This window comes from Nyctibius grandis, chromosome 9 (assembly GCF_013368605.1).
Source record: "Nyctibius grandis isolate bNycGra1 chromosome 9, bNycGra1.pri, whole genome shotgun sequence".
Lineage (NCBI taxonomy): Eukaryota > Metazoa > Chordata > Aves > Nyctibiiformes > Nyctibiidae > Nyctibius > Nyctibius grandis.
The window spans coordinates 27467705-27492014 of NC_090666.1; the positions used below are offsets into that span (position 1 = coordinate 27467705).

General features: G+C 39.9%; 1 protein-coding gene across 1 annotated transcript in view; it reads left to right on the top strand.

Annotated features, from left to right (window-relative positions):
* UBE2F (ubiquitin conjugating enzyme E2 F (putative)) overlaps positions 1–24310 on the top strand; it is an 86366-nt gene that overhangs the window by 28057 nt on the left and 33999 nt on the right. Inside the window, exons 6-7 of the mRNA XM_068407597.1 lie at positions 3649–3719; positions 9761–9818. Of these exons, the coding sequence (XP_068263698.1) occupies positions 3649–3719; positions 9761–9818 (129 nt within the window). The remainder of the gene's footprint in view (positions 1–3648; positions 3720–9760; positions 9819–24310) is intronic.

The following is a 24310-nucleotide window of genomic DNA, read 5'->3' on the forward strand; positions in this document are numbered from 1 at the left end:
TGGACTCTTTTTTTTTTTGATGGTGATGGGATGTTGTTTCAGAACAGAAAGCAAGTGGTACTGATACAGATGTTGCAGAGGGATCATGAGAAGAAAACTGTAGCAGGGTTAGTTAATTCTGTAGTATCTCCTTAAACTACCATGCCATTAGAAATATTAAAATCTGTTGGTAAACCTGACACTTGGCATTTTAAAGTATTATTCTTGTTGGGAAACAGGCTGCACATTCATGAGCTTTTCTGTAAAACAAACAGAAGTGTGTTAGTGTTTGTGCTTAGAAAACCTGCTGGCAATGTTGCTGTCCATACAGATGTCAGAGGAAGCTGTGAAAAAGCAAGCAAAACATTTAATGGTGTACACAGCAAATGCCTTTAGCACCAAGTCTGCTCCCTGACCTCTTTGGCCTGCTTTTTGGTTGACCAGCTGCCCAGAAATAGAGGTCAGTGGGAGACAGGAGCAAATGTTTAACCAAAAAAACCAAAACAAACAAACAAAAAAACCACAAAACACCAAACCCCCAGTGACTGAGGGATTAATTGATTTTAAAAAAACAAATAAACTCCTCTACCTCGAGGTGCAGCTAATGAAATAATGGGTTCTATAAGACTAGGGACCTGGTGCTTGAAGGAATGGAACCTGATTAATAGTACAGATCTAGTTTAACATTCATTTAAAACTAAACTGCCTGCCACCGAAAGCCAGGCCTTGTTTGCAGCTCCCATGGTTCTGATGTATTGTGTTATTGGAGTAGACAGTCTGAGAGACTCCTCAGTTTACCAAGGTTTTTATGACATGAGGTGCCTGAGGCAGTGGTCAAAAGCTGGGAATTTAACAGCAGAGCTGCTAATCTTGGCCCTTGTTCTGGCCAGTGTGTTAGTTGTGGAAACAGCAAACAATTGGAATGGGTTTGGTTCCTGACGGATCAGATGTCATAGTTAAGGGGCTTTCATCTACCTCTTTGGTGACCCTACTTTATACAGGTCTTTGGTGTTTGGTGTCAGCCGACATAAAGAAGTTCTTCAGGACCTGGTAGGGAAGAGTGACAAGAAATACCTTAGGGCTAGCTTGTAGCTCAGCCTCTGGAATCTGTATTCCTGTTAATGCCTCTTCTGGAGAAATATGTTTTGTAGAAACTATAAAGAAAAAAAACTGAAGTCATAATTGCAGGACAGTTCACAGGAATGCTTTGGAACTGTCTAGGGTCTAGAGAAAACGTTGCGCCTAACATTGATTCCAAATTTCTGCTGGGAACCCCATCCCTTCTCTAGGAAAAGGTTGTGAAGTGAAAACCTACAGTTACAGAACAGATTAAACATATCTGTATTAGTACACCTGTCACATTAGAGTGACTGGCTTGCCAAATTGATCAAGATCGGAATCTGTTAATTAAGTTCATTTATTGATTATCACTTTATATCCAGTCTCTCATTTGATGAGAATAATGGAGGAGAGAGATTATTTGCTACATTTTTTAAAGAAATGAGACAAACTTGATCTGAAGCTTGTTCTGCAAAATGACTACTAAAACTGAAGTCAGTGTATGTGTAGTTCTCAAATGCTTGCAATGCTTCCTTGTACCATCTGGACATAGTCACCGATATGTTGAAGTAGAGTGAGAGTGGATGTGAAAGTCAGACAGTTTCCATTATCAAAAGTAATGAGAGATCCTTAAAGATAAGTGGCTGCTTAGAAATGGAGGAGAAAATCAGTCTGTTTGCTATTGTGACCCCCAACTGGGGTTGGATCTACCTGTGCAGCTTTCAGTATTCAAGGCAAAGGATGAGTTTATGAGCAATTAAATGAATGGAATTTGTAAGCTTTGTTGTGCAAAGTGTCACAGGTATGACTTGGAGATGGTTGGAGATACTCAAGTGAAACATCATCTCACGGAAATCTTGTGTGGATTTGTTGGTCTAAGGAAGACTCAAAGATGACTTGGAACAAGCTCGAAGAAGCAGTTTTGTCTCAAGATAAATTTTATGATAGTGCTGCAGTTGTCTGTTTAACAGAGGAAGAAGGAGAGAGAAAGAGAAAACCTTTGTCTTACTGTCAGGAGTGGGTTTTTCTAATTTTTAGCAATGCAAAACACTTTGATGACAGGGTAAAGGGATTCTTTTGTTTCCACGATACAAAAAATGAGACGCCACTCTGACTGTGAGGATTTGGGGATTATTTTTTTTTAAAGATTTAGTTGTATAAAGCTTACTTTTTTCCTACTTATCAGTACATTCCCCGCTTGAAGTTGCATATGGTAGAAATGTACTCTTTTTATCTTCATCTACGATGATGGAATAAATACTGCTGCTTTCCCTTTCTTGAGAACTAGAAATAATCTTTCAAAACAACGTGAAGGTGTAGCTAATGAAAAGCTATGCTGTTAGAAAACTTCTTAGAAGAACATTTGTTTTGAAGGTAGAAGGTTAGAGGCTGTTTTCTGCATGCCACTTAATTTTCAATAATGCCGTGATCCAGCACTGGGGCAGTCAGTGTCCCTTGAGTTATTGGACAAACATGAAATAAGAGTGGAGAAGAGTCAGTGTCTACACTATAAATTGCAGATTCGCTGTGGTGATAAGTGTTTCTTCTTCTAGTGCCGGACAGGTACGTTATTGGTAGTTCAGTATGATGCATATTTTCTTATCTCTTCTCCAAGGAGTCTTAGTTAAAAAAATATTTCACTAGAAAGATAATTGGGAAGTGGAAAGCAAAGCGAAGAGACAAAACGCATCATGCCGCTATGCAAATACAGCTATTTGAGCTATTCTGTCTCTTGACTGAAGACTTCATGGGAAGCAGTGGAGGAAAATAGCTCCACATCTATAATATGTGATTTAATTGGAGTTATGAAAAGTACTGATCTGTGCTGATATATTCCAGTACACTTACTGTAAGAAATCATCTGCTTGATTGAAAGCTGCAAACTGTAATTTGGAGAGCACGGATGAAACAATGTGCTGTTGCTAAGCTACCAGAGTTTTTATGACCCACTCTTTATTTACTTTGCAAAACTAGAGTAAATAAGAATGTATTTTAAGAATCTGTATTTCGAAACCCACTGTGGAATTCAGAAATCTAGTGATCTTGCCTGAAAATAAGTTTGGCTTTTTATGTTAGTGTCTTAAGTTTGGATATGACGTGCCTTCTTCATGCTTCTTGTGATACTTCCTATTCAATTGTGAACAGGAAGGCTGAATTTAAAAGAAGCTGTTCTTTTGACGTAGTTATTATCATTGCATCCTCTGCTGGTTTTTAACAAAGCCCTGACTTGGATAAGCCTCGGGGGAAAACACTTAGTAGTTTTCCAGTTTAAATTGTTGTCTTACTAGTTAAGTGTTAAGAAACTGAATGACATGGAATGTTTTCTTTCCCATGAAGGAGACAGGGGAAGAGAGTAAATTTTCTTGGCTTTCTTTGAAGTTATATTTTTCTAGGAAAAAGCCTAATACCAGCCCAGCTTTTGTAAAGAGTTGAGAGAAGCTAAAAGGGCAGAGAAAGCTAACTCCTGTAGATAATATTATCAGTGTCTTTAACATACAAACCTAGGCTGTGAATATCAAATATATTTGACTTTTCCAGTTCTATGGCTTGTAACAGTGGTACGATTTTATTTTAAAGGGTAACGTTGTAATTTATTTTCTCTCCTGGCAGCCTCCAAAGGTAAAATGCTTGACAAGAATCTGGCATCCGAACATTACAGAGACGGGAGAAATCTGTTTAAGGTAGCAATGGCATTCTGTTTATTTAACCTTGGAGGTTTTTCTGTGTGATAAAACATTGTACGTAATTTTCATATCAGTATTTTTTTTTCCAACAGATTCTACAAATCAGTGACACATAACCCTTAGGAACTTAGAAATCTACTGGAAGTATTGTTCTTGCTGTGTGTTAGAGACCATGTAGAGCCTGACTATTCAGGTTAAGACTTAGTGGTTTTGTTCTACTTAGGATAAAAATGTAAACTCCAACCTAAACAAAACTTAATAGGTTTTTTTCCTCCCTTCATAAATGAATAGTCCTTAGGCCCTGAGAGGGCTTAAGGCTTTACCTGTTTAATGCCTTAATGTGTTAAGTGCTGGAAAACCATTTATATTTCAAAAAGGAAGGAAAAAGTGTTCCTTAAACTTTGACAGTAACTATTCTATATTTGCCATTTGTTCATTTTAACATTTAATAGTCACTGTAAGACACATGTGCCAGTTACACTCGCCCAACTCTTTTGTTGTAAGTCAAAATACAAAGCCCAAAAGCTTTACTTTACCAAAGTGAGGGGCTTATGTCGCTGAGTAATTTTGCTTAATAGTAAATGTTTCCTCTGCAGAATCAGTTTCTGAAAGTTTGCAATTTCAGTATTTCATCATGAGTTACCTGATGGTGAAATTGGCCAGAAACCAAACATAAACAGAAGTGAGAAGCATGACTGTCATTTTTCAAGTTAATGGGGCATAAAAGAAAAAGTAGATGAAGCAGAAGCAATGAATATAAGTGAGAAAAAAGTTCTGAAAATCCAAAACAGTTGCCACCATGTGTAGCAAATCGGTGCTTAAAAAAAAGGCAAATTTTTTCTTTAGATTTAAAAATCATTTTAATGCCATGTTCAAGGTCCTGGTGAAAATGAAGTTTTCACAGGGTAATCTGTCACACTTCATAAGCAGGTCAGGCTCATCAGCTGATAACTGCTGAAGAGCTGATATCAGTGTTTTTAGCCACAGTGGTCTGCTCCATGCTTCCGAGAAGCTCGTATCATCGAAGGCTGATAGAAACCAGCCTGGGGAGGCTGTAGGATGTTCCTGGTGCTCGATAGTGCTAGACTGCAGCAGCATTCCAGACAGCGGCGGCTGTCTGTAGACTGTACCTTACTCTGGGATTGGAGGATTTAAAAGTGGTGAAAAATGTACTCAGTCTTCTGAGATTACCTAAAAATCTGATTGTCTGCAGTTTTTTGGAGCTGTGTGCTGGCGATACAGGAAGATTGTTTAGGCAAATACATATTGCTGCTTTTAGCAAATTTGCCAGACCTGTGGTGTTTCTCAGTGCCTCCTAGGACTGTTGCATTTTACACAGCTGAACTTGTCTTTTGACAGTAGGGAAGACTGATGTAAGGATCATGTTTTTACTGTTTAAATTCCATCAGAGTCCTAGTGGCTCAGTCAGTGGAGAAAGCTTAGATGCTTTGAGTCAAATAGTGCAAGAAAGGAATGGGTGAGCTGTTTGGAACCGGGGAACAAGAAATACTAGATGCCAAACGATAGCTAAATTTTAAGCTCTGACTACAGTGCTACATATTCTGAGGTTAAATAAAGTCTGCTCACATTCCTGAGGATGTTTCACTGTTTCTTGTCTTTAAATGGTTTTAATTATGAATGATGAACATAGTGTTAAAACATCATAATTCTGCTTAATGAAGTGAAGTCATTTTTTTCAGCATCTGCACTGAAACGTCAGCTTTATTTGATTGTCAGTTACTTTTAACATATCAAACCTTTGAAGTGCTTTACCATTTAGATGGAAAAACTAAAATAACTTAGATTGCCTTATGCCTGTTATAATGGAGAATGCACTCTATCTATAGAACCTGCAATCAACTTATACAAGAGCCTTTACATTAAAATAGCTTCAGTTATTTTTGAAAGCAGAAAAAAATTCCTTATCAGTATTCTTCGAACTGTCTTTTACTGAACATACCTCACGCTGTGGTATGTGTTGGTTTGATAATCATCACTGAATTAAAACATATCAAATGATTAAACTTGTGGTCAAGTGTAATAGGTTTGGGCAGGAAAAGTGTTGTTTCTCTGTGCTTTATGGGTTGCATAATGGACAGTATTAATTAGATCTGGACCGTGCTTGTGGATATTGCCTCCACTGCACATGTGGATAGAAAACATCAGGATACCTAGAGAGGATATGCTTGCTAGTTTAATCACTCAGAAATTTCACTGCTTTTCTGCTATGTGGTGAGGTGGTCAGTGTTGTTGAATGTGTCTTTTTCGGCAATAGGCAGTGTTCAGGTTTGGTCACTTCATGGTGCAATATATTAAAGGGTGCTGAATGGAGAAGTGTTTGAAGACTGACTAATTACATTGTCTAGTATAGCTCAGTGTTGCAATTTTTCCAGTTATAAAAGCTGATAAAGTTGCTTGTTTCTGTTCCCCAGTGCTCTTCCCAGTCTCCTCAGCTGTGCCAATGTGGAAACAAAAAGCTCTTTAGACAGACTTTCTACACCAATTGCTCCACTCATCCAGTCTGTAGCGTGGCCTCCAGAATGGTTGCAGTGGCGGTGCTGGGTTGAGCAGGGAGGTGGGCAGCAGGAGGTGAGCAAGAGAATAACCTCTATAACGTGTCCCTGCCAGTGGAGGGTTTCTGAAGTGGATTTACAGCTTTTTAATTCAAACTTACTTTAAGTGATACTTTCTGTTGGCAAAAGGAAGGCAAAAGTTTTGTTGGCCTGATATTTTATGATGATAAATGTGTTCATCAGAGATCTTTACATAAAGCAGATTTTCTCCAGGACTGGTCTTCCCAGTACAGTAATTTTTAATCACTTAAGCTGTAAATCATGTCAGCTCCAGTTTCAGAAAGTTTTAAGCTTGCTAGATCCACACAGTTCCCAGTTCAGTAGATGTTTTTGCAAGGTCTTTTTAGCAGGCTGTTTATTTAAAAAGAGAAAATTCCTCAAAGCTTTTCTCCCTGCAGGAATTACTCACAGAATGAGAAGATATTTGTGGAAATGAAAGCTGAGCAGCTGCTGGTCACATCAAGTGGCTGTTTTGGTTACTATAGCTTCAAAAATAGTGATTTTGCAATCTTCCCATAGGAACTTGGATATAAGGATATGAAATCATGTACTAGGGGTTTTCCTTAGATACAAACACCAGATGTTAAGGTGTGGTTATCAGTTCTAGTCCCCCCATGACTGACGACATGCTTGGCTTTTCTCAGATCCTACTACAGCTGAAGACAAAGCAAATGGAAAAATAGTGTTTTACTGTCCTTCTCCGTTCCTGGTGAAGTTCCCTGCCTGACAAACTCCTGCTCGTGCCACAGCACTCACCCTTCTGTCAGCCCTGCCGCTTCTTCCATGCACTCACTAACCAGCTTTAGTAATCTGAAATGCTGCAGAAATTGTACCGTTGGTTTATCCCTCTCTTCACTTTTGCAGATTTATTCTGGAGCATAACAAGGGAAGCTTCTGAATGTTTATTCAATCTAAATAATACATGATGAGTTTTCTGGCACGTCTGTATGAGACAGCAAAGTCCTGGCAATTTTAGGACTTCAAGTAAACAGGTTTTCCTGTCCATCAGGTGTACTGAAACCCTTGTAGAATGGGTGTTTTTTGTGGTATATCTGGCAGCTCGTCAAAGGCAGCCTCTTGAAGCATTGAGTGGGTGAGAAAAACTCTGCTGGTTGTGCCATTTGAGAACTTCCTAGTAGCCCAACTCCTCTATGGCAGCAGGACCTGTGGATGGCAGGTCTCTGACAGAAGCTACATGCAGATGCTTGTTCATCCACTGAACTAGTTCCTGATGTATTTAGTGTATTTCTACTCGCTTAGGTGTTCATTCTGCTGTGCGTATGATGCTCTGAGAGCAGATCACCATTCAGATCTCCAACACGTCTGGCAGCTATATCTAGGTCATCCCCATGGAGGACGTGAGATGCAGTTTCTCTAGACACCCTGTGCTGGGAAAAGGTTTTCATTAGGGGCCTAATGATCATTCTCAATCTGTAGGAAGAAGAAAACTCTAAAAATGAATTACATCAGCAAATGAGAAATATGAGGCAAAGGTACACTTATCTTCATTGCTTTTCTGCCAGAGCTCTATGGGAGGATTGAGTGTTGCATCTCAAGTCCTGGCTGCTGATGTCTCCAGCTGGAGATGTGCCGAGAGAACTCTGAGGCTTTGGGAAGCTGAAAAGGGTGTTAATGAGGCTTAGCTGATATGCTCAGGCACTTTGTGCTGTATCAGTGGACATTTTTATGCTTTTTTGGTGTGTATTAACTTATTCCTCACTCAAGTTCACAGTGAGGTATATGAAGAGGCAAAGGGGAGTATTGTAGCATAATTTTACGAGGAACAGACAGAAAGCTGAAAAGTCCATTATTTGCTCAAAACCTGAAAATCCTGGCTCTTGCCTGTTCAGCAGCATTTTTGCTTTTACTTTTGTAATATGAGCAAAAATCGCAGCCACAAGATGCTATTTTTAATGTTCTTGAAATTAGTTTTGAGCTGCACTAGTGGTAATGGCATATTTTATCTTTGTAAAGGCACAGAAATGAGATTAGCAGCACAGTTAAGATGGAATAGTCTTGTCCATATGATCATCCAATTCCTAGCCTCTCTATACTGAACAAGGAGTAATGCTAGTCGTAGAGTATTTCCTTGGATTAAAAACTCTGTGCATTCAATAAATAAATATATGGATAGCCTATATGGTCTGGTCATGTACTGTAATTTAAAAATTACTTAATACATGTCATTCTGAAAGTTGCTAAATCATAATATTTTAAGACTGTTTCACTTTCACCTTACCATTTCAGTAGTAGAAGCTGCTGATGGTGATGAATTTTCATGCTTTGCTACTTTGCTTTATGAGTTTTCAGTTTTGGATTATTTCTTAACAGAGGAAGTCGTGATTGTGAAATGATGCTTCAAGGAGTTTTCCAGACTCTTTCTTTCTAATTCAGTTTATTAGTTTTGCTTTCATGAATGTGAGAGAGATTCCAGCTCATTTCTCAATTATACTCTGGTCTCCAATATTTTTACTTCTCATTACTGCTGATGTTTTGACCTGAAAGGTCCAGGAATCCCTAACCAACTGAATATGCCTCAATGATTTCAACTTGCAGGTCACATAAAATTTCTATACAGTATGTGTGTATATAGGAAAGTCTGTATCTTAATTATTTATATTAACATGAATATTTATTTATATTAAAGTTCAGGAACGTGTATTATAGTCTATAAGGAACTTTTTCCTCCTCTAAGCAATCTGTCTTGCCCAGAGTAGTCTTGATCATGGTTTCCAGTTGGGAATGTATGATGTTGAGTTTGCCTGTAAAGCCTTAAAATGTTCTGCGTGCAACATAGCTCACCAGCTGGAAGAGAACTGTAAGACCCTGCCTTTAGACTTCTCTGCGCTGTGCCCCTGGGGGCTTGAGATGTGTCTGTTGCAATGGCTTGAGATGTTATGGCTGTTGCAGAACCTTCCTGAGCAGGCAGACCAAAACTATTTCCCTTTCCTATCCCTGCCTCTAAGAAGCTGAAGTCTTTTCACAGAAGAGAGGATCTTTCTTGCTATTTAGATATCCCACCAAAAATACCCTTCTTTTGGATTGAATTGTGCCAGATTTGGTGAGATGGGTCATTCTGTAAGCCTGTCTCTTCACCGAAGATGAACATGTTCTAAACTGGAACACACATGTGTCTGTGTGCTCAGGGGAAAATAAAGGTTCAATGTTGAGACTGTGTCACAAGGATTTCTGTCATGCTTATTTTGCTTGATGAAAATAACTCAATTTTTTTACAGAGGTCAAGCTCAGATTGGGAAACCTGTAATGACACTGTGTAGAATGTAATTCTAGGAAGGCATACCAATTTGTGTGCTTTAAAATCCCAGTACCAGGTATAGTGCAAGAGGTCTGTAATTCCTATGTTGCAATTACTACCCAAGTTCTTAATGTTTGCTGAGAGGATTACTGACAAAAGTTTGTTTAACTAGAAGTTGCACTGTATAATATGTGTGTCTTTTTTTTCAGTTTATTGAGAGAACATTCAATTGATGGCACTGGCTGGGCTCCAACTAGAACATTAAAGGTACCATTTCCTTTTAGATACATACGTCAAACTAGTTCTATCTTTTAAAATACTTTTATGGACTTAGATAATGCAGTTTTCTCTAGAAACAGCTAAATTTTGCCTTTCAACAAGTGTCAGTGGCGATACTGAAACAACAATTACAGTGCTAACTGATTATAGAAATGTTTGCTAGTTTTAGCATAGCTGCACAAATACCGCTTTGACTGACAAAAGGTTTTGTAGGATGGTCTGACTGTAGGTGACCCTGAGAAATCATGCTTGGTAGGGTTGGTCTGCTTTTTTCTTTTTTTTTTTTAACCCAGGCAACACATACAAGAGCATAAGGTGAGCACGACTAACAGTAATCCATAATCCTTGTAATTTCCATTGTACTGACATCCCTGAGAAATCAGTAATCTGTCTTTCCCCTCCCAGGTTCCTCTGAGTAGAGGAACTTGGAAAAGTGAAAGCCAAGTTGCATTTGGGAGAAACACCATGTGAAACAGAATGAGGGTGTAGTTACTGCACTGTCTTGAATTCTGTTTCATCCCCAATGTTCAAAGGGGGGAGCAGCGCGTCTGCGCGTAGGTATTGCATAAAGCAGGGCACTGTTGGCTGTTTTAGTCACTCCAGTAGAGAACTAACTGCTTCTCTTTAACCTTGCCTCAAATGTCATTTTCCCTGAGTCACTAAAATGTAAATGAAATCTGGCCTCTGTAAAATTGCTGGTAGTTGTACCACTGTGATTGCAGAATGACTTCAGAGGGCAGCGTTAACAGATTCAGTCATGCTTCGTGTATGAAATACTCTTCGACAGATTGTCACAAAGGACACATGCTCCAGTGCAGTGACTGCTCTTGCCTTGCTACGCGAAGCGGTTGGTTGTCCGTTTACTGTTACATGGCCTTGCTGCCAGAAGAGTCTTGCAAGCACTGAGCAATAATCTCCCTTTTAGGAACCCTGCCAGAACTGCCTCTTACAGAACGTTAGCTACGTTAGATAGATAAAGGGTACATGTGTCAGGTGTTTGTTTCTTTTCAAAAGGCAAATTGAAAATGAGTTTTATCTAATACTTGATTTCCTTTTTGGCACCATGAATGAGATCTGGGACTTTCTTAATCTGTGAAATCTCTTCATGAGCATATGACTTTTTGGAAAGCGAAGTAGAATCACTGTGTGTGTTGTTTTGTGGGTTTTCTTAAACACCCTTTCCCTATTTTTTTTCATCAAATAGTATGATTTTGTTTTGCCCTTGTGTTTCTCTTTTCATATTAGGTTAAATCAAGGCACTGACTGGGTAATTAACTTAAACTGGTTTTATTCCTGTCCCTGTATTTCATTCCCAGAGAAAGTTTTTGGACTACAAGTTTTAAGCTTCAGCCATTAGAAAGTTAGTACACAAATATTGCAACTGGACAAGAATGTACATATATTTTTATCTACTCTCCTAGCTTTGTTCATGGTATCTTTCTTACAGAGATTAAAATACTGCTGCATGTTAAGATTATGGGTGGGAATAACTGTTGACATTATGCATCCTTAATTTATCCTCAGTGATGATGGAATATGTATGTTAATCTTCTTTTCCATTTTATTCTTGCATCAGGTTGCTAATTGCATGTGATTAATTTCCTAGATTAAACATCCTGGAATCTCAACTACCAGGAGACTCAAATGACTGAATATGATGAAGCATTTTAGGGTGTTTTTACCTTCAATAAGCTAGAGGAAAAAACTTGCACAACCCCAAAGAAAAAAACCCAGGAACTTTGTCTACGGGTGTTGAAATGAAAGATTCAGCAAGAGAAAAGGAGATAGTAGATTAACTTTAAAAAGAAAAAAATAAAATCCGGCATTCCCCTTGGATTTTTTTTTTCCCCATGAGCATTGAAGCACCACTATTGCAAGCTCCCATTTTATAGTTTTTAAAAAAAACACCCCAAATTGCGAAGTTTTCATTCCTTACTTTTTGTCTTCAGAGTCTCCACTTTAAATAAATGTGTAGTTTCAGTAAGTGTTCTCTCACTTGTCATGTTGTCACTTCACACGATTTGAAGTGTCATCACAAAAAATAAGTACCACGTGTTGGTCCTAACCTCCAAGTTGTGCCTCTGTAGAAATTCCATTGTTACACTGTGCCTGTAGTATAAAAGGAGCTTAAAACAAATTGAGCAGAAATAGCCTTGTGGAGGTTGGTAAGCTGCAAGCACTATTCCCCAAACAGTGTTTTTGTTTGGGATACGGGTTGTAATTAGATGGTGACTAGCTTCTGGAATGAGTCTGTTCTTTGTCAAAGATGTTCTTCATCCACTCCAAGTGCACTCTTTGAAAGGAGTAATAAACATGGGAAAGGTGGGTGTTGGTCAGAGCCAGGGTTCCTGATGGTTGCTCTATCAGGTGCTCTTTCAGATCTTTGGCTGACTGTCACCTGTGAAGCTTCACAGGTGCCTTCCTATGTGTTTTGAAGCTTGATTAGGGTTCAAGTGCTTAGATTGCAGGCTGCAAAGGCTTCTGAGATGGAAAATATGGAATTGTGCTGCTTTATTGACAGCATGGCCACCCAGTCAGGTTATTTGTCAGTGTGTATTAATAGTTGTGGTGGGTACGCGTTAACTATAGACCACAGAAATGACATGAAACAGTGAGTGACTGATAGCAAATCAGAGCCATGAGATGTGACCCAGGTTACTTTTATCTCTTAACATGCTGCCTGCACCCACTAATCCAACCTTCCTGAATCCTTTGTTTCCAACACTTGAGCACCATGGTTTGGAGACCTGCTCATCTCCACATGTGGAATATTGTGTGAATTCGCACAGTAGCGCTATGGATAGTGTCTGGTCTTGGCCAATGATAGACTTGAAAGTCAATATTTCATATACCACTCATCGGTAATGTGAAGGCAGCCTGGTTTTCTGGAGGAATAGTACCAAAATTTGTCTAATAAAGCACTCCAAAACACTGCTAAAATATTTGAGAATAGGGATGTACTTCTGTGACAAAAACTGACAGGCATTATTAATGCAGCCATTCTGAGTGCATTAGTAAAACCAGTCAAATAGATAACACAAAACCTGAAAAGCCATGTGCAGAAAACAGCTCTGCTGTATGCTACTGCATGCATTCAAGTTGTGCTTAGCCTTTTAGAAGGGTTAAGTTTTAGAAGTTTTAGATTGTTTCATCTTCTGTATCCTTGTGGTGGCAGCAGAGCTCTTAAATGAAAAATCTTCAAAACAAACTGCTGTGACCTTTTTAACACTTTCTTTAGTGTCAAATGGGTAGAAACTTGAAGAGGCATTTAAATTATGCCTTTGAATTTTCTGAAATAATAAAATCTCCTAAATAGTCTTTTAAAAGTATCTGATAAAATGTGTTTTAACGGTGTAGAGAATTCTTGGGGGGGAGAACTAACTCAATTTTATTTTCTAGCATTTTATTGCACTCAATGTCACCTCATCCGTGATTGAATTATCTTTAAGTTACTAAGTGTTGAGTGTTACCTTTTTTTCCACTTTACTTCTTCCTGCTACTGAATGTATTTCCATAGACCACTGTGAACAGCAGCCTGTGTACTACTGAAGGCACTAAAGAATGTGCTATTTCTGACTTCCTGTATTAGATACTCTTAAAATCAGGTTATGAAGAAGGTTGGGCTTTAACCCTGAAACAGATCATTGGTAGATTAATGTTTTAAAGCAATCTATATATACTTTTTTAATCACTGTTGATGTGGTTGTTAATGTTTCCTTTATCCATAGAAACACATCTGAATCCTAAATTCTTAGGTAATTTCTGGTAGCAGTTTGCTTATGGATTGTGTAAAATCTGATGCAATGCTTTCTAACTGATCTTTGTGTAATCTTTTGGTTCTTTGTAGTTAGCTATGAGTTAGCAACAGGAGCCTGTTTACCATTCTGTCTCCATTCTATTATGTTCTGCATCATTTTGTTGCATAGTTCTTTCCTCTCTTAAAACAGAGTATTCATAAAGCGAAGAACTGCTGAAGTTATTTTGGGCCTCTGCTCAGACTGTCTGAGCTTGCTTTTCTCCTGCTTTTAGGTCTGATGATCAAAACTGAAATTTTCCAGGCAGAAAGCAAATAGGTGGTTTTAATTCCATTCTGTTCTCAGATTTTTATGTCACTGAAGATACCAGCTTTTAAATACCTAGTATGAAATAACGCTGTTGCTCTGATACTCTGCTGCTTCCCCCTCAATAATTCCAATTTCAAACTCAAAAGTGCTTCAGTAGCTCCTCTTAGTCCTCAACATGCACTTTCTTGTACCTTATTCACCATGAGTATCATCTGCCTAGTTGCGATAGGCCTCCCTAGTATTCAGCAGCTTTCTCTCAAATGCTTGTTTTCAGTTTGTTATAGAATTATCTTCGGTGATTGATTTTAAAAAATAAATGAAGTGGATCTGTGTATTGTGATTGCTTAATTGGTTCTAAAAGTCAAGCTATTCCTTCTGCAATTATCTCTAACAAACTACAACTGGAAATTGGTCAGTGACTGATTTATGAACCATAAAAATAATGAAAGCACACTTGTGCAACTCTGACTCTGGAGGGCTGAGCATAGTGACCTTAAAACCAGTATTTTAAAATGTATGATGAATGTTCACAAGGAATATTTGATCCTTTTTTTAAACCCTGTTCTGATGGAGCTACACTGGGTTTCAGATGATTAGAGACCTATTTTCTGTAGGATATTCATGTTTACTGGTAAGGTATATATGCATTTCCATTCTTCACTGAGATACTTTAGAGAGCTGGTTTTTGTCGTTTTCATGTTACTGCTGTCAGGAGAGACAGGAGCAGGGATGGAAAACATTGAGATAGTCTTAAACTACAGATATGCAGACAGCTTTTTATAGCCACCTGTAGGAAAACAATATTTTTTCAGGAATTCCTTTCCATAACTTCAGATACTAGGTTAAGAAATAGTTATTAGATATTATCTGTATATTAGATATTATCTGTTATTAGATAATCTAATCTAAAAGGAGTTAAGACTTGTTTACAATAAACTGTTGCTATTTGGAGTTTATCCATAAGAGACTTGCTTATTTAATTAGCATTTAATACTAAATGGGAAAATATGACTTAGTTGTTGCCTTGATTCTGCTGTTGTCTTCAGACAGTAAAATTACTTTATTTGAAATCATGCAGATGTCAAACTGTAATCTCTTGGAGAAATAAATCAGAGGATCTTGACTTAATTTTTCCAGTTATCTTTACCTCAACATTTAAGCATAAACCTTAGTGGTTTTAAAAAAACTTCAATATAAGCATGTCACGGTTTAAAGCTGGGCCAGCTATTAACCAGGTGGCAGATGCTCTCTGTTAACCCTCTCCCCCCTCCCCCCCAAGGGAAAGGGAAAGGGAAAAGGGAGAGAGACTTATGGGTTGGAAAGTTAAAACAGTTTTAATAAACTATAATAATGAAAAAGAATATAATAACAATAATAATAGAAATAACCAAATATATACAAATATGTACAAAACCAAGATCAAGAGCTTGGAAATCCTCCTCAGGCAGAATTGCTCCCCCCAGTACAGGCAGAGGGGAAAAGGCAGTACCTCCCCCCAGCACAGACAGAGAGCAAAATGCAGAAGCTCCTGCCATCACACCTGCAGGCTTTTAACTGGAGATTTGGCAAAGCTGGTACCAATCAGTGGGAGACAGGAGGGCCCCTCCCTCCTGGGCCCCACCTCCAGGAGGCAGTGGGTTAGTGATAAACAGGAAAGTGAGAATGACATGTATGGGATGGAATACCTTGCTGGTCAATCCTGGGTCACCTGCCCCGTCCACTCCTCCCTGCAGGTACAACCCCCTTCGGCTCTTTACTCGTAAGCAGTGACCTTGGGTTCTCTAAGGCTATTTGGCCTGGTTTGAGCCAAACCAGGACAAAGCACAAAACTTACATTCATTGTCTTAATGAAAACAAGTGGTTTGCTGTCAAAGTTATGTGTAATTAGGGTAGAGGGGTATTTTAAACAGGCAGTAACTGTCACTGTCTTCAAGATGAAAGGAAAAAAGTAAACCTGTATGTTCTCTGTTGTTCTCATTAATTCTTGCTGTTGATACTACTTTTTCTCAGCCAGCATTATGGTAATGTTGTTCTGCTATTGATTTCTTCAAATCCTGTTTTGGAATGGGCCTTTGTACTGTATGTAGAAATGTCAAAGCATGTGCTTGTAAAAGCTGCCTTCCTGGATGGAATGTGTTTGTCCCCCATACTGGTAAAGTAAGGAGGAGGTCATCAAAAGAAGAAAGCTGAAGGCTTCGTGGCAATGGCAAAGAGTGTGAAGTGAGCGCTGTAGGTCTTGATCAAAGGAATCTGTGAAGGAGAGAAAAGCAAGCCTGTTGGCCTCTGGATGTCCCTGAAGGTATGGTTGCTGATCTGCTGCAAACTGCTTTATGTCACAAATAACTTCAAAACTCCTTCAAAGCTATACTCTGTTCTTGCCAGCACAGCAGGAGCAGAACCTGCAGTGCTGCTGCACCAAGTGCTGCTGCTGGAGAGAGCAAGACCATTCTCCCTCTCTAATACATACATACATATGTATATTTACTGAGCACCTACAGGGTACATGCACCTGTTCCGGGTTAAGTAAAGGTGGCCCATCCACCTATCACCATAATCGGTTAAATGTGACAGCGTCATGATATTTGTAATCATTCGTCCCATTTCGTCCCATTTATTAACTTAGAACATAAATACAACAGAAGTGCAACAGTCAAGCATGCAATAACTATATAAATAACAGTGCTAGATAACTTAAGTTAAAACACGTGCCTTTCCTGCAAACACATGGACAATATCCACCGAGGTAAATAATGCCCGGTTTGACAGGTGCCGCGTGACCTTGTCCTGTTGGGATTTCAAAAGCCCAAGGTTTTAAAGTAATTCATAATTGCCTTCGTTCCATTTCCCACGCGTTCCCAGTGGGAAACCCACATACTTTATTACGCTCGCATTAGTTAACTCTTGTATTTGTTCAGTCAAATGTTTGTACTTATTAACTTTTTCTGCCACGGCATCTTTCAGGGATGTTAGTTTACTTTCATACCGAATTGTGACATCGACTACATATGCCTCTTTCTCTTTGCCAAGTATTATATCAGGTTTAAATAATTCTCCTTTATCATCCCTTATTAAGGGTTCTTGGAAGGTTAGCTAACCTTTCTTTTTCACTTCTCCAATTAATAGGTCGCATATTTAGTTATGTCTCTTTATTCTCGCATCTTGTACTGCCGGGCAGTAGTCAATTGCATGTGCACTAGACTTATTTTCCACCTGACAATGTTGGCAGGATTTGATTTGAGAATCTTGCCTGCCCCTTGCAAGAAACTCTCTCGTAGGATATACGTTAGCCCTTAGTTGTAGTGCCATGAGCAGCTTTCTGTGAGGAATGCCCCTGTAATTTTCTATCCAGTTATTACTGGGTTTGTCCCTTTCAAAGTTGGAAATACCACGGCCCTGGGACTGTAGTTGGATCCAGTTACTGAATTCTTGTTTGCGCCAGTTACAAGGTCTCGGATATACTGTTTTAGGTGTAGATAGTTCCCATTCCGACAGATCTCCTTCCATGCTGATGTCGGCTTGCAGCACCACACTTGTCCTGGGGTCCCATACAGATGGTATTTTCTCCTTATCTCCACCAGCTGTTACCCATAATCGTTTAAAGTTTTCTCAATGTTCTCATCTTTTACAATAGTTCTGATCGTTTCATCCGAAGATTGTGCTAGTCTGTGCAACCTTCATGCTTGTATACTGGGGATTAGTCCCATCACTCTAGCCCCAGGCCTCCATCTCTCGTGCTGGAGCATATGATGGAGTCGCAGGTGCTCAAGGGTACATGTAGCCATTCCTTGCCTGCTGATCTTATGGTCAGGTCGAGGTTTTCAAGGTATGTAGTTTTCACATCGGCTTGATTGGCCAGATATATTAGTTGGGGGATGGTGTATCCCTTCAAGATGTATGTATATAATCTTTCTAACCTATTCCTGCTGAAAGCCTTACTCCCTGGCCACCCTAAAGACACATACAGAAAAGTGGTATGCTTTTGAAGTGAGAAGTGCAAGGGGGTTGCTGATGCTGGCTGGGATGAAGAGCAGGCTGATGGGGTATCCCTGGATGTGTCCTTGAAGGGATTTTCTGCAGGACAGAAGGAGTATGCTTAAGGTATCCTCTTCTCCAGATTCTCCTGTGTAGTGATCTTAGGGCATGGCTAATTAATGAACAAGAAGCTTTATCATGCACTCCCAAGATCTGTTTCAGATCCTCTATAATGAAGTGGTTTGTGTAACCCTCCCCAAACCGCAGTTGTCCTGAGGCTTGAGAGCAGGGGCTTCCTCTTTCATCTGCCGTGATTATGTCCTCTGATTCTTCTTGGCAGTCATGAGATCACCCGCTGCCTGTTACTGCCACTGGGTCCTGGTGCTCAAGAAGCTTTGGACCATCCTGCAGCTCAGATTTAGTGTCCCCTTTCGCAGTGCCTAAGCTACATGCCTTCTGGGATACTGAAGGGGATATCAGCATTGCAGAAGACAGCTCAAGGGAAGCAGTGAAACACAAGGGGATAAATACAGGAGAAACAGTCATTTTGCAAGAGGGCAGGGAGTGGCAGCAGAAGGTAGAGGCAGCTACAGAAGAGAGGTTTTGAACCAGTAGATGAAGAAGGACAAAAGAATGACAACCATTTCAGAGCTGTTGATTGTCAGCAAACGTGAAAGGATGTGCACCATTTCTCTTTTTCCATAATGTAAGAAGTACTTAAGGGTGTATTAGGAGTTCCGAGTGGTTCAGAGCCTTCTTTTTGGTGTCATTTGGAGGGTGGTGTCCTCTTTGTTGGTCCAGATCTGTACATGCCTGCCTGGTGCTGGAGCCCATGTGATATGCATCTGCAGCGGGATGTCTGGCCTAACTTTATCCAGAAGTTAACTTCATGCACACACCAGAACTGCTCTGACCCCATGGACAGTGGGGACAGGTGGAGACCCTGCTTCAAGATGGCCCTGCCACTCTGAACCCAACATGGACCTGGTCATCGGTGCCCTGCTCACTGTGCAAGCGGGTGTCCCAGGGTGGTTCTCACAAGGGCTGGACCGTCCCTCGTGGCTCTGATCAGGACTGGGGAGGGCCTGTGCGTGTTTGGTGAAAACCAAAGTGCGAGGGAGACCAGTTGTTGCAGTTGATGGGGTTTCCGAGTGTCCCTGTTGATCACAACGTAGATGGATATTTGTAGCTTTTGCAAAAGGCACAGCTTTAACACAAGGTACCTTTCAATAGTTCAAGACTCCCTCTGTAGAGGAAGTCATCTAAAGAAAAGTGCAGTGCAAAAGATTTCTCATTCTTCAATACCTTTGCTCTCTGAAGTGCTTAAAATGTCTATTGTTACCTCTTTCATTTCTTTGCCTTACTTTTCCAACTCTAAAAATTGAATAAGCAGCAGACAAAAAAACTTCACACCCAGTATTTGGTAAAGAGAAGCTATAAGCCACTGAATAGAGCTCTATGTGGATCTGACATCGTTCTGTTTTTTTAAAATAAGCTTCAGGAAATTTTTCTGCAGGGATGTATTGTGTTGTATTTTGATTTTTATAAATCAGCTTTATCAGTTTTGTAAGAAGCTATTTATTTTTTTCCCCTCTGTACATGCCCAGGCTAGTGAAAATACACAAATCAATGTCTTGTAATAACCTTTGCTTCATAAAAGATTTGCAGAAAATTTCTTTCTCTCTTGAATGGCTTCTGGCAAAGCCAAATACTTGTTTTAAATACAGTAGCTGTGTATTTTTACATTTACATTTTACGTTTTTATTTTTTATTTTAGAAGTGTATTTTTAAAGCATGATTCAGTAGAACAGTGCAGTACATTAGTAAGTCTAATTAAACCATGCTTGTTTTCCCCAAATTGCTGATTTCTGAGTATGCAATTTGTGTCAACTTTAATCAGTTGAGTAGACTTGTCTCCAGAGGGCGATCGCTTTAGTGTTTGTAATCACTGTAGTGTAGTTCATTAAGAAGCTCTCACAGAATTCCCCTGGGAACAATTTATAAAAGATTATCGGCTTGCTCTTAAGTAACCTTAGGGATAAATGTCAAGGAGTCAGTAACAAAAGTAAGGGATTTTAGATGAGTGCTCCTGCATACTTGGCAATTCACAACTGTCTTGGTCTGGGAGAGGAACAGACTATAATTGTTCCCATTTTCTTCTCTTTACTAGCACAGAAGAAATCGTTTTCCAGCCTTCCTCCTTTTTTTGTGTTTGCTAACTGGAGCAGTTCATGCCATTTAAGTTACGCAAAGCCCTCTAAGTAAGCTACTGTTGTTGTGTTTGGGTGGGAAGCACGAGCTGGGATTGCAGGCACATGAGAATTGAGATGCCCTTTGTGGCTGATGAAAGAAAGCTGATGTTCTCTTCATCGCCTTTTTCCAGGTGGAAATGGTGTCTTACCTGCTACAAGAATTTTGCAAGATACTGTAGCAGTGTTATATGCAAGAATAGAGCGGAGAACGACACAGAGAGGAAATGTAAAAGAGAACATTTTATTTGGGAGAAGACTGCTTAGGGGGGAGAGAGTTTTTTCCTAAGCTAAAAAGTGCCTGGCATGCAAACATACTTTTTTTTTTTTTAACCCTTTGGACCAGTGATAAGTTTTGTGCAGTCAGTTACGTTGTAGTGGTTGCAAACAGGTGGTTAGTCCATGGGGAGAAATCGGAGATGTGTGTGGAGGCGTGTTGAGGAGGCAGACAGAGAAGTCCAACAGAGCCTGGGGAAGGTGGGGCTCGGTGGGATGAAGATGCTTAGTTTTCTAGGCTGCAATGAAGAGAGAAAGAAGATGGAAGTGGAAAACCATCTTGAGCTGGTACGCAGGCAGACAGGACAGCAGAGAGCTGCCCCAGCAGACAGCCATGCAGTGGCCTGACTTTTAGCATGCTGAGGTTTTGGGTGTAATTTCAAGCCCTTTTCCAAACTGTGATGTACAAAGCTTGGCACTTGTTTTGTTGGAGTTACTGCTTCAGTTTGTTAAAAAAAAAAAAAAAAAAAAAAAAAAATTTGCACCAGACATCTGCTTGTATAGATGACTGCTGCTCCTTTCATTGATCTGAATGGGTTCAATTGTTTGTGTATAAAAAATGGTTTAGCAACAAGCTTTAATCAGTCTATTAGATGTGAAATGCTCCTTGGGTCTCTAAAGAAGTTTCTGTGATTGGAAGTTCATTAGCTGCTTTTGTCTGGCTGGTTCTCCACTTAAATTAACGTATTAAATATACTTTGCCTATTAAAGGAAAATCTTGATTTACAATTTACATGTTTATTCTCTCTTCAGAAGTGCTGTGTGGTCGTATTTCCAAACACTGGCAAGCATAGCTAAACACTTGTCTGTTACGTGTTTTCAATGTCATCGCTTTTGTGAAGTGGTTGTGAGAACTGCCGCTTGGGAAGATCTGGTGACTAACTGAATTAGGACCTCCTCCAATGCAATGCTTTGAGACTCTCTGGCCTCAGGAGAGGCTATTCCAAAAGCTGTATTTAGGATTTTGATTCATTGCTCTTGAACTTTAAATGTTGTTGCAGTGGCAGATTTTTTTTTCCTTATTTGGCATGCCATAAATAAATCTGTTGACAGAGGTTTAATGTAACTTTTCACTCAAATGCAACACAAAAATACTCAAGAATGAAAAGGGGCGATTATAAAGGGTTATTTATAACAGTCTGCTGAATCTTCTGACTTGCGTTGACTTCCCCATGCTTGAGCTCAAAATGGTGACAGTGCCATGGGGCAGAGTGTGTTCCCTTCATTATACCCTCTTCCACTTACCCACTGTGGATTTAACCGGGTACTGCTCTGCTTGGGAACCCCGGCTCTTTAGTTCAAGTGTCATACTTGAATCCTCTGAACTAACATAGTAGAATGGAATTAAAAACACTTGCATCCCTGAGACCTGCACTTGGCTCACAACGTTGTACCCTGTGACTTTGATGTTAAGCGTGTAGAAGAAAGCAGACAAAAAGAAGCATTTTAAAAGAAGCAGCCTTGTCAGGTATTTGCCATGTGAACAGGCACATCCCTATGTCTGATTCTCCTTTTGCAAGTAGATTCTCTCATTGAAGAGGAGGAGCATTTTAAAGTGACATCTGCCCTGCTCTTACGTGTGAAGATAACTTTTAAAATTCTTGGACATAGGGTTAACTTTCTGCTTTCGGAGTATGTAAGCCAGAAGTTCAGTAAATGTTTGTAGCCAAGAATGATGCTTTGTTAAATTAAAAGAAAAATGAAGTTTTTGAACTGTTAAATCTGACAGGATCTGTTCTTCGAAGGCTTGCAAATCCTTTTAGTTAGGCAGGAAAATGTGAAGCAAGTGTTCAGGCAAGTGCTTATCTGCATGCAGCAAGCAGCTCTGCTGAAGTCAATAATGCAAAGTGATTATTTTTGCAATGCAACAGTGTCAGGTTTTTCAAATATGAAATACTTGCTTCACTCTTGCTCATCTGTTCCATCCCACTTCCCTTTCTCAATATCCTAGATTTAAATCCAGGCTAGCCTCAAACTCATTACAAAAAGTGTTGCCCTCTGGTAGTAATTTCGCATTATTTTTTATGGAGCCATGCAAGGGTATAAAATGAATCCAGCAAATCATAAAACTTGAATAGGTGGAAACAGATCAGAAACAGTATTAAGAGTTTCACACATAAGTTATTCAGTAATAATAATAATCCTTTCATGCTCTTTGGTGTCTAGAATGGCTATGAAAGTGTACAGCACTCTGAAAACTCACAGCCTTATGGAGGTGTTTGCTGCGGGTTTTTTTGTGGGGTTATTTTGCTAGAACTCTGTGCAGAGCCAGCCTGAATTAAACAAGGAGTCAAGTGTCCCAAAGTCTTAAAACTGGGGTTCAACAAGTGAGAATTTGTGAGCAATTTAGGTGAACTTCAAAAGGAGGTGTTTACAGAATTATGTGGGAAAATAGTCTGATATAATTTACATTTCTGTTTTGAGTTGCAACATTTACTTGCATAAGGTATGGCTCGTCACAGCTTGTATTGCGGCAGAATCTCTTTTGTCTGGAGAGACGCTCTGCACGTGTCCTGGTGGGGAGGCTCTGGGAGACCGGGGGCTTCAGCACTCTTAAATATAAAGAGAAGGTTTGTTCGTCAGGATTTCAGAATCAATATGACCGAGTTGTTCTTCTGTTTGTTTCTTTTTAGCCATGCTGGTAAGTGATTGAACAGTTGTGAACAGGTTGCAACCCCGTTAATGCCGTTTTGGTGTTCAGGCAGGATTTGGAAATGGGCAGACCCCAGCGTGCTAGTGTGAGTTCCTCATACCTCTGTATGATGTTTTTTGATGCTCAGTATTGTAATTCAGCATCACATTCTCCAGCCACAATCTACTGTCGCATGGTGTAGATGAAAGATGACCCTTAAAAAGTTAATTTATTCCTGCTTCTTCAAGTGGAAGAAAGCAAATTACCATGCTTTAGTAAGGTCCCATTATCAAAGGTTGTGGGAAACACACAGTGGGTTAAAATCGGATGCAAGAAATTCTTAACACCCCCAAGACATTTACTCTGCCTCCCTGAAGGACACCGCGGCCTTTGAGGGCAGTAGTGGAAGGGGCTCCTGACCTTCAGGGGTCAGAGTGGCTAGCTGGAGACAGAGGCACTCTCAGCCATCCCTGGTTACACAACCTGCACCCGTCAGCCCTCGGGCTGCATCCATGCCCGGGGCAGCATACGTAGGGGCAGGGAGCAGAGCAGACCCCAAGAGCGGTGGCACCGCGGCAGCCTGTGCCATGCTGCACACCCTCTCATGCCTGAACGCAGGAGAGCGAAGTGGAGGCTGAGACCTTCATGCCTATTCCTACTCTCCATGTTCTCCACTCCCTGGAAATCCTCCTTTAATCAATGAACTTTGGCTTATTTTTTCTCTAGCACCACTGCACTGTGCAAATAGTTTATCCCTGGCATTGTGTAGCACAGGTTTCCTTAATACCACGTTTTACTAAGCTCTGCTGTGCCCTGTTTCTGTGGTGGTAGTTGTAGTTGAGCAAGCAGCACAGAACTGAAATAAAGGATAAAATGATGGCATTCATCCATTATTTGAAATAGTCCATTTTCTCGTACTTGCCAAGGAACTGACAGTATGGTTGTTTGGGAGTGGGGATGACTGCTCAGCACGATAGTCTTAAAATGTACGGATAACTAATCCTTAGCTGTCCCTAAAAAGGACACCCTTTTTTGTAGTTTACGTGTCTGTGCTGCCACTGAAGATGATGAGTACATTTGAAAGAGTTACTGTCTTTGCTGTACCTGATGATTTCAGAAGCTCCATTAGGAGAAGATGCTGAAACTGAAAATTGTGTCTGACAATATTGGCTTTGCTGAGCACATTCGTGTTATTAAAAGCAGATAAACTGAGTAGGTTGTTTGCGCAAGATCAAAGGAAAATTGGATCGTGAGAGGCTGTTGTCCGGATAATGCTGACATCGTGTC